The 13,141-nt window shown below is 47.0% G+C and overlaps 1 protein-coding gene across 5 annotated transcripts in view; it reads right to left on the reverse strand.

Moving 5' to 3' along the window:
* Nucleotides 1-13,141, reverse strand: part of CDC7 (cell division cycle 7) — a 93,913-nt gene that overhangs the window by 52,920 nt on the left and 27,852 nt on the right. For 3 of the 5 annotated variants that reach the window (XM_073593162.1, XM_073593160.1, XM_073593161.1), the window contains exon 3: nt 205-340. In XM_073593162.1, the coding sequence (XP_073449263.1) occupies nt 205-340 (136 nt within the window). Of the gene's footprint in view, nt 1-204; nt 341-716; nt 756-13,141 lie in introns of all 5 variants that reach the window. The other 2 variants (XM_073593163.1, XM_073593164.1) reach the window with 1 other exon arrangement.

The following is a 13,141-nucleotide window of genomic DNA, read 5'->3' on the forward strand; positions in this document are numbered from 1 at the left end:
GCAGGGGATCGGCGTATAACACGCACCTGCGATTTTCCCCTGGTTTTAAGGGGAAAAAAGTGCGTGTTATACGCCGATAAATACGGTACTTCATTACTGAAGCCAGTTGATCAGAAGGACCGCTGTAATATCCAGCATTCTTAACAGGAAAAGTCAGAACAAGTATCACATAATTATGTACAGTTTCCTTTAAAATTTACTTACCCAGCTACTGTAAGACACTGCAGTTCCGCCGCTATTCGTGTGGGGTGACTTGTAGGAATTAAATGTTTCAGAGCAAATTTCATATCCTCTCCTGACCTTAATCTTGCAATAGCCAAATACACAGAACTAAATGTACCTAGAAAAGATAAAATATTCAGTTAATTCTTGGGAAAAAAAAAATGCGATGGTCTGTCAGCAGTCCGGTAAGCAATGTACCCAACCACCTCGATTTTTTATTTATTTATTTATTTTTTTTTAAATGTTACGTGCATGTTAAATATTACCCAAGAAACAAAAATCTATAAAAACCATGCAATAAACGTTCGCATGCATACTAGCCAATTTCCAATCAAACATCTTGCAGAGGAATTTGAGCGCAATCCGCTCTGTATTGTTTTTTGAAGGTAAAGACCATACAGAGCCTCTTTCCCTTGTTTTGCTACCAAGCAATAGACTTCAAACAAGCAGGTTTTGGGCACCTTACACACACTTGATCCATGTCAGTAGCTCACCATATGGGGATGATCAGAGAAGAATGATGGCTCTGAAACCTGCAGACAAAAATCAGCAAATATAGTTCCAATAATTTTCCTTGACAGGTTTCATTTAAAGTAAACGTGTTTCTCACATGCAGGGCAAACAGGTTCACTTTAATAGGACCATACCAGCAGCTTATATTTACTGTTGATTTATTTAGTTGGAAAGTGTAAAGAAAAATAAATCTGGGTACGTGGGGCTTAGGACTTACTTTCCAGTGTGACACTTGATACTTGGAGACTGGCCACTCAGGCACCCAGTGGTCTCATGTTGGTTTAGGGAAAAGGCCACAGTGGAAAAAGTCCTCATTCCTGTACAAACACGCAGAACAACTTTCTACCAGAGCTATTTTTATCAGCCCGCCTGGGCTAAAATCTAACCCTCGATTGTGCTCAAGGGCAATTCCAGATTGGAGAAAAGTCAGGATGCAATCCACTACATACTTGCAAGATGAAACCCCCGACCCTCACACCAAGCAAAATAAGATTTCCAAGTTCTGTGGTAAGGCTTCCTTGAAATCACCTTCCAAGCCTTCAGTGGACTAGTAAAGACTGAATGAGATCCACTTTCACCTGAGAAGCTTAAAAGCAGTGCTCCGCCAAAAAAGAGAAAAGCCAGCAGCTACATATACTGCAGCTGCTGGCTTTTAACAATAGGACATTTACCTGTCCTCGAGTCCCGCAATGTCAGCACCGCAGCTGATGTTTCCATCAGCTGTTGGGTACTGCTGCCGCCACCATTGTGGGTAAGGGAACCCGGCAGTGTAGCCTTACGGCATCACACGGGGAACCCTACTGCGCATGCGCGAGGGCCCTGCTCCCCTCTCCTACTGGCCCAGTGACAGGGAGAGGAGGAGGGTGCCCCATGGTGATGTCACGGGCCCCGGCCCCAACTACCGGAAGTGGGAACAGGATACCTGTGAAAGACAGGTATCCTGTCCCCCCTCCCCCCAAAGGTGCCAATTGTGGCACCGGAAGGGGTGAGGAGACAAATGAGCGGAAGTACCACTTTTGGGTGGAACTCTGCTTTAACTCTTGGTGTCTCCTTGATTAATTACGTATACCACTACCATGACCTTACAGGAAGGCCCTTCAGCTGCATCGATCAATGCAAGGCAAATCACTGTCAATCCCAGATGTTGGTGGGCAGCAACCTTTCCTGTGGTGACAAAGTTCCCTGGACGAGAAGAAGCAATCCAGAACGCCACCACAGCCCATCAGGCTGGTGTTCATCTTCAGGAACCTCCGGGATAGAGGAATGGTTTTCCCATCTCCAGCATCTGTGAGAAAATCAACCAGTCTTGGGATTATAGTCTTAAGTAGGTCTACCTGAGCCCTCAGAGCAAGATATTTGTTTAAAAAGGAGGATCACTCTCACCTGGATGCTTTCCAGGATCAGGATGAAAAAATCAAACCTCTGGGTTGGGCTATTCAGGGCCCATGCTAGCTCTCCTGAGTGGGCACCATGTGAGACACATTGATCTCCAGTAGAGACATGGACTGCTTTCTTAGAAGTCATTCATTTATCCTATAACAGGGATACTCTGGGTACAACGGAGACCCAGAACTAAGCCAAAGCCTTGGTGAACACCCTGGGAGCTGTTGCAAGCTAAACAGCAGGGCCACAAACCAAAAGAACAGAATTTGCAGGTAAGCATCTTTTATATCCACTGGTGCCAAGAAAACTCACTGTTGGAGAGGTCACCACTGAACACACCGATTCCATCCAGAACTTCTAAGCTCATATAGAAACTTGAAGATCCTTGAAATTTAAGATGTGATAAACATTGCAGCGAACAGGTTTTAGTAGAAACCATGAAGCATTTCACCTTCTGGAACTGGAATGATCACTTCTTGAGATAGGATGATCGAGAGCTTGCAAAGGAGCAAACTTTTGTAGATTCAAAGAAACACTTTAAAGCATAAAGCAAGGAGGGGAAAGCACTGAAACTACAGCATGTAGCCATGAGCCATTATACTGTGGATCGACTTGTTCATGCTTCCAGATGTAATCGAAAGCAGGACAAAACAAATGTTCCCCTAGAAAAGCATGTATTCTACATGCTTCTTTCAAGACAATACAGTATAACTGACTAACACTTTGGCCAAATAAACCTGTGCAAGAGTATGGATAAGACCCCAAGATATAAAAGTTGCTTATGGGGTAGTTCTTTAACCACTTCAGCCCCAGAAGGTTTCACCCCCTTCCTGACCAGGCCTGGCTCCTCCACTTTTTGGTGTGCCATCATAAGAAGCTACTTCCTATTGACAGGAAGCACCCACATACAAAAAGGTGGAAATGGCGCTGCTTGCCCTAATAAGCAAGCATTCAACAATTTAAATTTTTCCCAAGGGCTTTTATGCAGCTAAAGAATATCAAACAAGTATACCAAATATCATAACATTTTAATTGTTATTGGTACAAAAAAAAGTGATATAGCTATACATCTAATCCTTTTCGTTGCCAGAGTCACTTTTGCATTTTTGCACACGTTTAAAAAAACCGGAGTTAGACTTACCGGTAACACTTTCTAGGAGTTTTCCAGGACAGCCTCTGAGACATAGGGCTCCTCCCTCCGTGACAGGAAACATTCACCCAAATGGTTAAAAGGAGGTCCCCCAGGCCTTCCCCTTCAGTTTCCACAAGAACCGCTGGAAGGCTCTGAAAGACATAACATTAGTAAATTCCCTTGCAACAGCTATAAAAAAACTCTGGGTGGGAAACCAGGCTGTCCTGGAAGACTCCTAGAAAGAGTTACCGATAAGTCTAACTCCGGCTTTCTCTTGTCTCCCAGGACAGCCTCTGAGATAAGCAAGAAACTTACTCTGTTAGGGTGGGACCACTGCCTGGAGGACCTTTCGCCCAGATGCCTGTTCTTTATCAGCAACCAGGTCCAAGCGGTAATGCTTTGCGAACATGGAGTAGCTGGACCACGTCACTGCTCTGCAGATCTCCTCCAGTGTGGCACCGACTTTCTCTGCCCATGAAGCTGAAACCTCCTTCGTTGAATGAGCCTTAACTAGAGGCACTTGCCTCCCTGCCAACCTTTAAGCCCCCAAGACTGTCATCCTTATCCACCTGGCGATGGTGGATTTTGACGCTTTAAATCTTTTGCGTGAGCCCGCAAAATTCATAAACAAAGATTGACTTCCTGAAGGCTTTGCTAATATCTAAACTAAAAGGCATAGCAAAGGTTGAAGTGCCTTAATCACCTGCTTGAACACTTCCTGGTTGAGTGACCATTCGTCCTGTGTTACTCGCTGACGGCTGAGAGTCCGCCAGAGAGTTCTGAGTCCCCTTTAAATGTACTGCTGTCAGAGAAGCCAGGTTTGATTTGGCCCAAGCAAAAGTTTCGCCTGCTATCATCTGCAGTGCAGGGCTCCTGGTCCCCCCCTGCCTGTTTATGTATGCGACTTTGGCCGCATTGTCTGACCTTACTTGAAGGTGCCATCCCCTTATTTTTTTGCTGGAAGGCCTCTAGCGCCCTCTGCACTGCCAGTAGCTCCCCGATTCGAGGTCCGCCTGACTTCCACCTGAGCCAGATCCTTTTTCAGGTGGGCACCCCAGCCGAAAGAGCTGGAGTCTTTGTTACCTCAGAGCTGTTGGCCTGAACCACAACAGAACTTTGGCCAGATTGTGATTGGTTTGCCATCACCATAGTGTCCTTTTGACTCTGGTCGATATAGGCATAGGCTGATACAAACCCTGCTGGCTGCCATCCCAGCACTGCAGAAGGAGAGCCTGTAACAGGCGCTGGTGGAACCTTGCCCAAGGGACTGCTAGAAAACAGGATCTCATTAAACCCATCACTCTCATGACATTTGACATAGGCTTCCCAATTGGACTGAAGCTGCGCTACCGCTAGACCCACTTTATCTTCTCTGATGGGAGAAAAGACCATTCTCTGTTGAAGAAATCCTGTACCCCAGGTACTGTACTTCCTGGGTTGGGATCAGCTGGGACTTGTCCCCACTGATAACCAAGAGAATGCAGGAAAAGTTGTGCCTCCTGTAAGTTCTCTTCTAGCTGCCGATTAGACTGGGCGACAGAGGATTGTCCAGATAGGGGATCACTGTAATGGCCCTGACACGCAGCGGAGCTAGGGCCTCTGCCAGGACCTTTGTGAAGGTCCAAACGGCAGTGCCCTGAATTGGAAGTGGAGAACTTTCAAAATTCACCCCAACTGCTAGCCTGAGGAATTTCGGAAATCGGCACATGCAAATATGCGTCCCCGAGGTCGATCATCGCCAAATAACAATCGGGAAACAGATTTGTTACTGTGAAGATAGACTCCATCCTGAAATGCTTGTATCTGATAAACTTGTTCAGGGGGCGGAGATTGAGAATCAACCTGAACTTGCCTGACGGCTTTCGGACTACGAACACATGGGGAGTATACTACCTGGCCGTGTTCCGCATGTGGTACCTGGCTGATGACCTGTTGATCCAACAGCTCTCCTAACAGTAAACTCAGGGCTCCTGCTTTCTCCCAGTCTCGGGATAACAGGGTGATCAAAAAGCTGACCAGGGGAATGGCATTGAACTCCAACTTGTAGCCGTTTTCTATTATATTTAATATAAACGGGCTTGAAGTTGCGTTGGTCCATTGCGGGAGGGAGTCCCCCAACCTTCCTCCCACTGGAACACAGGAGTCACTGGGGCTTTGGGGTGGTCTGAGGAGGAATGAACAATATTCCTCCTCTACCACGTCCCTGGTGACCTGTCCAGTGTTTTTTAGGATGACCCTCTCTCTCCTGTTGGGTCTACTGCCTGAAACCACGAAAGAGACATCAACCCTCAGGTTTTTTCTTTTTCTCTAGGAAAGCTCTCTTTTTGTCCTGGGTATGCTCCAAAACCTCCTGAAGCCCAGGTCCAAAGAGGTGATCGCCTGAGAAAGGTAATCCACAAAGCTTGAGCTTTGATGCTGCATCTCTTGAGCAAGCGTTCAACCACACGGCCCTTCTTGCGGTATTTAGCAAAGCTCCTGACCTGGCCGCTAGCTTTACAGGTTTCGCAGAAGCGTCAGCTAAGACCCCAACTGCTTTATATAATAAAAGGAAAATATTTTAGCAGTTGTCTGGACGTGCCTGCAGAAATGTGGGACTGCAACTGGGTTAACCAGCATTCTAAATTTCTGGCAACACAGGTAGCTGCAAGGGCTGGTTTAAGCCCAATAGAAGAGGAATCCCAAGCCCTTTCTAGCAGTACGTCACCCCTTTTGTCCATGGGGTCCTTAAGGGATCCCAGGTCGTTGAAGGCCAAATCAGTCTTTTTGGAAACCTTCACCAGTGGGGCATCCAACTTAGGGACCTTGTTCCAAGGATGGGCCGTGTCCTATGTTCTATAATCTATGTTTAAGACTGCCTGAAAAAAAAAAAAAAAAAAGAGGGGGGGGGGGGGGGGGAACGATCTTTCAGGGTGCTCCCACTCCAGCAAGATCGATTCTACTAGAGACTTGTGCACGGGAAAACTCTGGATTTCTGTGCAGTGACCCCCTGATACATAAGGTCATGCTTAGAAAGCTGTACCGACTCTTCTCTGATCTCCAAAGTGTCTTTTTTTTTTCCATCAAAAGTGAGTTTATTTAGTAAAATAAAACATTACAGAAAAAAAAAAAGTTTTGTGTACATAGTGATCCCGGAGGATAACAATACAGTTTTCAGCATGTATATATGAGTTTGCATACGACTTTATATCTCATGTCTAGTTTCTTTTATACTTTTCCCATGGTACATATATAAAAGGTAATTATTCTGGGTTGGTGTGTATTGGCCAATCTTCATTAGGAGAGCTTCTCTGATATGGTGTGGGTAGGGGCCATCAACCAGGTCATCTCCATGCCCCGCCCCTTCTCACGTACAGGTATCAGGCGACTGAGTCCACCTATCCCAGATCTGGTCATATTTGAGTGGGCAGCCTCTGTGTAAGTACACCAATTTTTTGTAGGGTAGTGTGTTATTGACTTCTATTATCCAGTGTGTGAACTCTGGGGGGTCAGGCCTCATCCAATTTCTGGCAATAACTTTACGTGCGGAGAAGAGTGTTTCGTGAACAAATATTTTTTTGAGTTTATTTATCTCTGGGTCTGATAGGATTCCCAGTATGCAGAGCTTGGGTTGTAGTGTTACTGGGGAACCCATAGTATCATGTAGGAAGCGTACTATCTGCGCCCAGTATGCTTGGATTCGAGGGCACTGCCATAGTAGATGAAAAAAAGTACCTGTGGCCTGATCGCACATTGGGCATATTGTTGTTTGGTTACTCTTGAATTTTGCTAGCTTGAGTGGTGTGAGGTATGCTCTATGTAGCAGGAAGGTTTGGGTTAGGCGGTCTGACAACTTAGGGGACACTAGTTTACATGCATCTAAGGCATCGCTCCACTCATCGTCTGCTATTGTGCCAACTTCTCCCTCCCACCTTGATTTTAGGGCGTAGGCTGCTTTGGTAGCCTGCGGCAGTGTCAGCATCTGATAGAATTGTGATATTAGTTTTTTAGGGTCAGGGCATTTCAGTGCCTCCATTAATGGGTTGTTTGTCAAATTTGTTTCCCCCTGCGGGAATTGTGTATAGAAGGCATGGCGTAGTTGTATGTACCTGAAAAGCATTTGGTTTGGTAATGCAAATTCTGTTTGCAATCTTTCAAAGGTTTTTAGTCTGCCGTTGTGAATGATATGTGACATGTAGAAGATCCCCCTAGAACTCCACACCTCGTTATCTGGTATTATGTTAAATTCTGGGAGGTTTATATTATGCCATAGGGGGGTGAATTCATTAATTGCTGACAGTTGTAGTTTGTCCATGGCTAGGTTCCAAATCTTAGTGTAGTGATATAGCAGTGTTTTTCCTCTTGCATTTTTATCTTCTCTAGTGGTTTTTCCTGCTATTACAGCCAGTGTGTCTTGTGTTGGATGAGCCCACCTGGGACATAGGAAGTGCATGAATCTTTCGCTATCTGTCTTGTCTATATGAAAGATTTGGGACAGCTGTGCAGCTATATAGTAGGCATTGAGGTCAGGTAGGGCCATTCCCGCTAGGTCTGTGGGGTTTTTGAGTTTTTGCCAGGCGATTTTATGTCTGTTGTTTCCCCAGATAAATGGTTTCAGTATAACTTCCATTAGCTTAAAATGTCTAAGGACTAGGTATATTGGCGAATGCCAAGTCATATATAATACTTTGGGTAAGAGGACCATCTTAACTAGATTTATTCGCCCTGTTACTCCCAGCGGGAGACGAGCCCATATCTGTGTCTTGTGTTTAAGCATCGCAAACAACGGTGTTATATTGAGTGTTTCGTAGTCAGCTGGGTCTCTTGTAGTCCTTACACCTAGATACTTGATGGTGTCAACTCTCTGTAGGGGTAGCAGTGCTCTGTCTTTAGGTTGTGGGAAACTGTCAAGGGGTAATATTTGGGATTTGTCCCAATTTATCCTAAGGCCTGAAAATGTACCGAACTGTTTTATTAGGTCAAGTGTAAGGGGCAAAGAGTTTTCAGAGTCGTCTAGGTATAGCAGGGTGTCGTCCGCATAGGTACTGATTTTTTCAATTACGTCCCCCCTGCGGAGTCCCTTTATGCCCGGGTGTGCCCGAATGGCGATGGCAAGGGGCTCTGCCGCCAGAGCGTACAGCAGCGGCGACAGAGGGCATCCCTGCCGCGTGCCTCTGGTCAATGGGAATTGCTCGGATGGCCACCCGTTCGCCAGTACCCTCGCTGATGGGGATTGGTATAAGAGCTGCACCCATTTTATGTAGTTGGGGCCGAAGCCGAACCTGGCCAGGCAGCTCCACAGGTAGTTCCACTCTACTGAGTCGAACGCCTTGGCCGTGTCCAAGGCGACGATCATTCTAGCTCCTACATTTTCATGGGTGGCTTGTAGATTTATGAATAGTCTCCTGAGGTTGAAGGAAGTATTTCTGCCAGGCATAAATCCTGCCTGGTCACCATGGATTAGGGAGAGGATTACTTTATTCAGGCGAATGGCTAATATTTTTGCGAGAATTTTAATATCTACTTGTAGTAGAGATATGGGGCGGTATGACTCTGGGACTAATGGATCCTTCCCTGGCTTGGGGATTAAGACTATAGTAGCCTCTCTCATGGAGGCTGGCAGACTGAGATCCTTAAATATGGCTTCGTATAGCTGTAGCAATCTAGGGGTCAGTGTTGCTGCATAGGTGGAATAAAATTCCACCGGAAGGCCGTCTGAGCCTGGAGACTTTGAGCCAGGGAGTGTCGCCAAAGGCACTGGATATCTCATCTGTTGTCAATGGAGCCTCTAGTTCCTCAACCTGTTCTGTGGAGAGTTGGGGAATAGTTAATTTCCCCAGGAATGTTTCCATCAGGGAAGTGTCTGTGGGGGCTAATGAAGTATAGAGTTTACTGAAGAATTCTCTAAAGATGTCTGTTACCTTGTGTGGTTCTGTCTCTACGGTCCCAGTGGGTGAGCGCAGTGAAATTACCACGGGGGGTCTATCTTCACTATGTACCAAATAGGCCAACAGTTTCCCCGCCCGTTCCCCGTGCTCGAATGATCGTTGCCTATGGAAAAAAAGTTTTCTTTTGGATTTTTCATAATGTAGCTGAGTTAATACCCTTGTACATAGTTTAAGATTATCAGCTTTGTCTGCGGTGGGGGCCTCGAGAAACAGTTTTTCAGAGTCTCGAAGACCAGCCTCCGCTTTAGCTATCGCAGATTCTGAAGTTCTTTTAATTTTGTTAATTCTACTGGCAAGGACCATTCGAGCATGTTTTTTAAAAGTTTCCCACACTAGTTGGACTGGGGCGGAGCCTTCATTAATTTGAAAATAATTATCCCATTCTGTTAAGAGATCGTCCTCCTCCGGCAATATGGTCAGCCAGAAAGGGTTCAGTCTCCATGTCGCTGGTGGGCGGTTGTGAGGAACTTTGAGCGTGGCCCAGTAGGGACAATGGTCGGAGAGGGACCTAGGAGAGAAGCCAGCGTCCGTCAGTCTTGGGAGGAGTGTTTTGGACACTAATATGAGGTCTATTCGTGACATAGCCCTATGCGACGTGGAAAAGCAGGAAAATCGTTTATCTGTAGGATTCCTGAATCTCCATGTGTCTATTAGGCCAAAATCTGATAGAAGTCTGGCGAATCTTGTGGGGTGTGATGTCATAGGTTCGGCAGATGAGGCATTAAGTCTATCTAGTGCGGGATCTAGGACATTATTGAAATCTCCTAGCCATATTGCCGGGATGCTGGGGTGTAGTGCCATGAAATTAAACCCTTCAACAATAACGGCTGCATTAAATGGTGGCGGAACATAGAATGCCATAAGGAGGATTGGGTCTCCATAGATTTTGGCCTTTATGAGGACATATCTGCCCGATGGGTCGATTACTGAGTCCTGGAGCTCGAAGTGTGTGCTTTTGGCGATTAGGAGTGAAACTCCTCTAGATAGGGTAGTATGTGTTGAATGGAACGCCCATCCAATCCATGGTCTCTGGAGTACTTTATGTGCTAGGCCCTCGGCGTGTGTTTCGACCAGAGCCACTACATCTGCTTTTAGTTTTTTAATGATCGAGAATACTGCTGACCTCTTGATAGGTTCTCTGATACCACGGATATTCCACGTGACAAATTTTAGGTTGGTCATCTAAGTATTTATGTTATGTATTGAGCTCCAGGACTCAGGCCACCCCACTCCGCAGTGTCTCAACACAGGTAACAATATTATAGGCAAATTTCTGATGCACCCTGGGAATCATACATAGATAGGTACTTGCTTTTGACGTTAGATAGCACAATGAGAACTGCATAACTCTAACATTCCCCTCCCCCCTCCCTGCCCTGCACCTCCCAAACCTGGTGCGGGCTTTGTTCCCGAACTGCCAACATGGCATTAACCTTGTCCAACCTGTGGAAAAAAAGTGGTATGTTAAGGTTTCTTGAGAGACAGTCACTGTATCCAGGATAGTAATGAGCTCAGGGAGCTGAAATGTCTCGAGCAGTGCTGTCATGATCAGAGCGTTCCATTTCAGGTGGATAACCGTGGTACATAGGGCGAAAATACGCTGCGTACCGTTGTAGAGTTCAGGACTCGACTCACCTTCACTGGTGAGGATCATTATTAAGTCAAGCGTGCTCCGTCGGTTATAGATGTGGACCTTGCTGTGCGATTTTAGGGTGAACTTGTTGCTGGGGTAGGGTCTTATAGGAAGTCCATTAGGGAAAATGGTGTTTGTTATGGTCAGTTAAGAATCTTGCGGATTGTATCCTGTCGGAGTCCCCCAATGTATTATGCGGTTGTGGTGTTTGGTAAAGTCTATTCGTTCTATTATTATAATTGAGGGGTTTATCCAGGTGGGGTAAATCAGATGAACGGTCTTGCAGCATTTCAAGGTGCTGATCATGTGGAGAATGTTGAGGGGGCAGACTGATCAGCTTGCATATATATGGAAATGTCTGGACTTAAATAGTGTTGCGTCCGGAGGATCAGGGTATTATAGGGTGGGATATTTTGAGGGGACATATATGTTGCATAGGGCAGACAAGTAAATTGTAAAGTGGTACTTATCTGTGAGTCTCTCTCTGCTCCAGCCAGGCGATGGCAGCCTCCGGGTCCTCGAAGAAGTGTGCCCTGTCCTCGCCCTCTACACGTAGCCGGGCCGGGAAAAGCATGGCGTATTTGATGTTCTTGATGCGCAGGCGCCTTTTGACCTCGGTGAATGTGCGGCGCCTACGCTGCACTTCTGCAGAGAAATCCGGGTATATGGCAATCATTTTGTTTCCCAGGGGGATATTGCCCTTCACTCTGCTGAGCCGTAGAATAGTGTCTCTATCCCTGTAGTTCAGGAATTTTGCGATGAACGTGCGTGGGGGGGCTCCGGATGGTGGTGGTCTGCCTGAGAGGCGGTGTGCACGTTCGACCACAAATGTTGGGGAGAATGATTCCTTTCCATATGTGTCGCAGAGTAAATTTTCCAAAAACGTGGGGGGGTCTTTCCCTTCCACCCCCTCTGGGAGGCCGACGAATCTGAGGTTACACCTGCGAAGGCGATTCTCAATGTCGTCTTGCTTCTGGAGGAGCTGGTTCACTTGATGCTGCAGTTCTGATGTTGTGTTCTGCAGGGGGGGGAGGGAGTCCTCCACAGTGCCTAGCCGATTCTCAGCTTCTGTGACTCTGCCTTTTAGTTTCTGGAAGTCTTGTCTTACCAGTGAGATGTCCACCTTTACTTCCTCAATCCGCGCTGTAAGGGAGGTTTGACAAGCTGTGATGGCTTCTTGGCAGGATGATATAGCCTCCAGTACCCTTGCTGTGTCTGTTCCGGCCGAAGGCTCCTCTTCCAGCGCGGCGGCGCCATCTTGGCTGGAGGGGTCTGTGCCTTGTCGGCGGTATTGATCCAGTTTTGAGGCCGCCGCGGACGTCTTTTTCGGCGGTGACATGTCCTGGCTGGTCTCTGGGTTGGCGGCTGTGTAGTATGGGCTTGTGGATCCGTGTGACGGTCTCAGGATGTTAGGACGGATAAGTGACCGGCGGAGCTCTGCCTAACTGCGTCCTACTTCATGCCGCTCCAGGCCACGCCCCCATCTCCAAAGTGTCTTTAGTAAGTCCCCCACACTGTCCAGCGTCAATCTGTACCTGGACCCTCTGGAGAAATCTTCCTCCCCTCAGAATCAGACCCAGAGTCCGCTTGGGAAGAGGCAAGCGACTTAGGTTCCCCCTCTCTATCTTCTGAATCCTCCTGACTAGGTTCGGATAGGATAGGCATACTTGCTGGTCTAGACAGAGGCATAGAGGGACCCTGCATCCTATCCATCATTCCCTTGAACGACTTAAAGGTGGATGCAATTTCATCTTTAACAGACGTAAGGATTTTATGACACTGTCATAGAATCATCCTTAAACTGTTGACACATTAGGGGGAAAAAGTGGCTTCTCGCAATTGGGACTTAACTTTGACCCGCATACGGCACATCTTCTCATAGGGGGCTGCATTTGGATCTTGTCCTGTGCTTTACCCTGAAAGCCAAAACAAAGAAAACAAATGCCCATGAGGAAACTGTCCCGGATCTACTCCACCACTGAGATAATGTCAAAAAAAAAAAAAAAAAAAAAAAAAAAGGGGGGGGGGGGGGGGGGGGAGTGCCCAGCCCTTCACCTGTGGTTCCCCACCCAGAGAAGGACAGTTGGTCATAAGGACCCCATCCCCCTCAGAGTAGTAAGACATGGTCAGCCCTCACCACACTTACATGAGAGGTGCGGGTGTCAGAAGAACCAGAGTCAACCGCCTGGGAAACTGCAGTGCCCTCCTCCATGGCTCCTCGGTGCTTGCCACAACCTCTGCTGGGTCTGTCACTGGCTCCGGATACCTTAAATGTCCACTTGCCGCGCTGAGGAGGCCGGAACCTTGTCTCCAGCGCCCCCTAATGACGTAGCT

The sequence above is a fragment of the Aquarana catesbeiana genome, linkage group LG07, assembly GCF_042186555.1.
Source record: "Aquarana catesbeiana isolate 2022-GZ linkage group LG07, ASM4218655v1, whole genome shotgun sequence".
Lineage (NCBI taxonomy): Eukaryota > Metazoa > Chordata > Amphibia > Anura > Ranidae > Aquarana > Aquarana catesbeiana.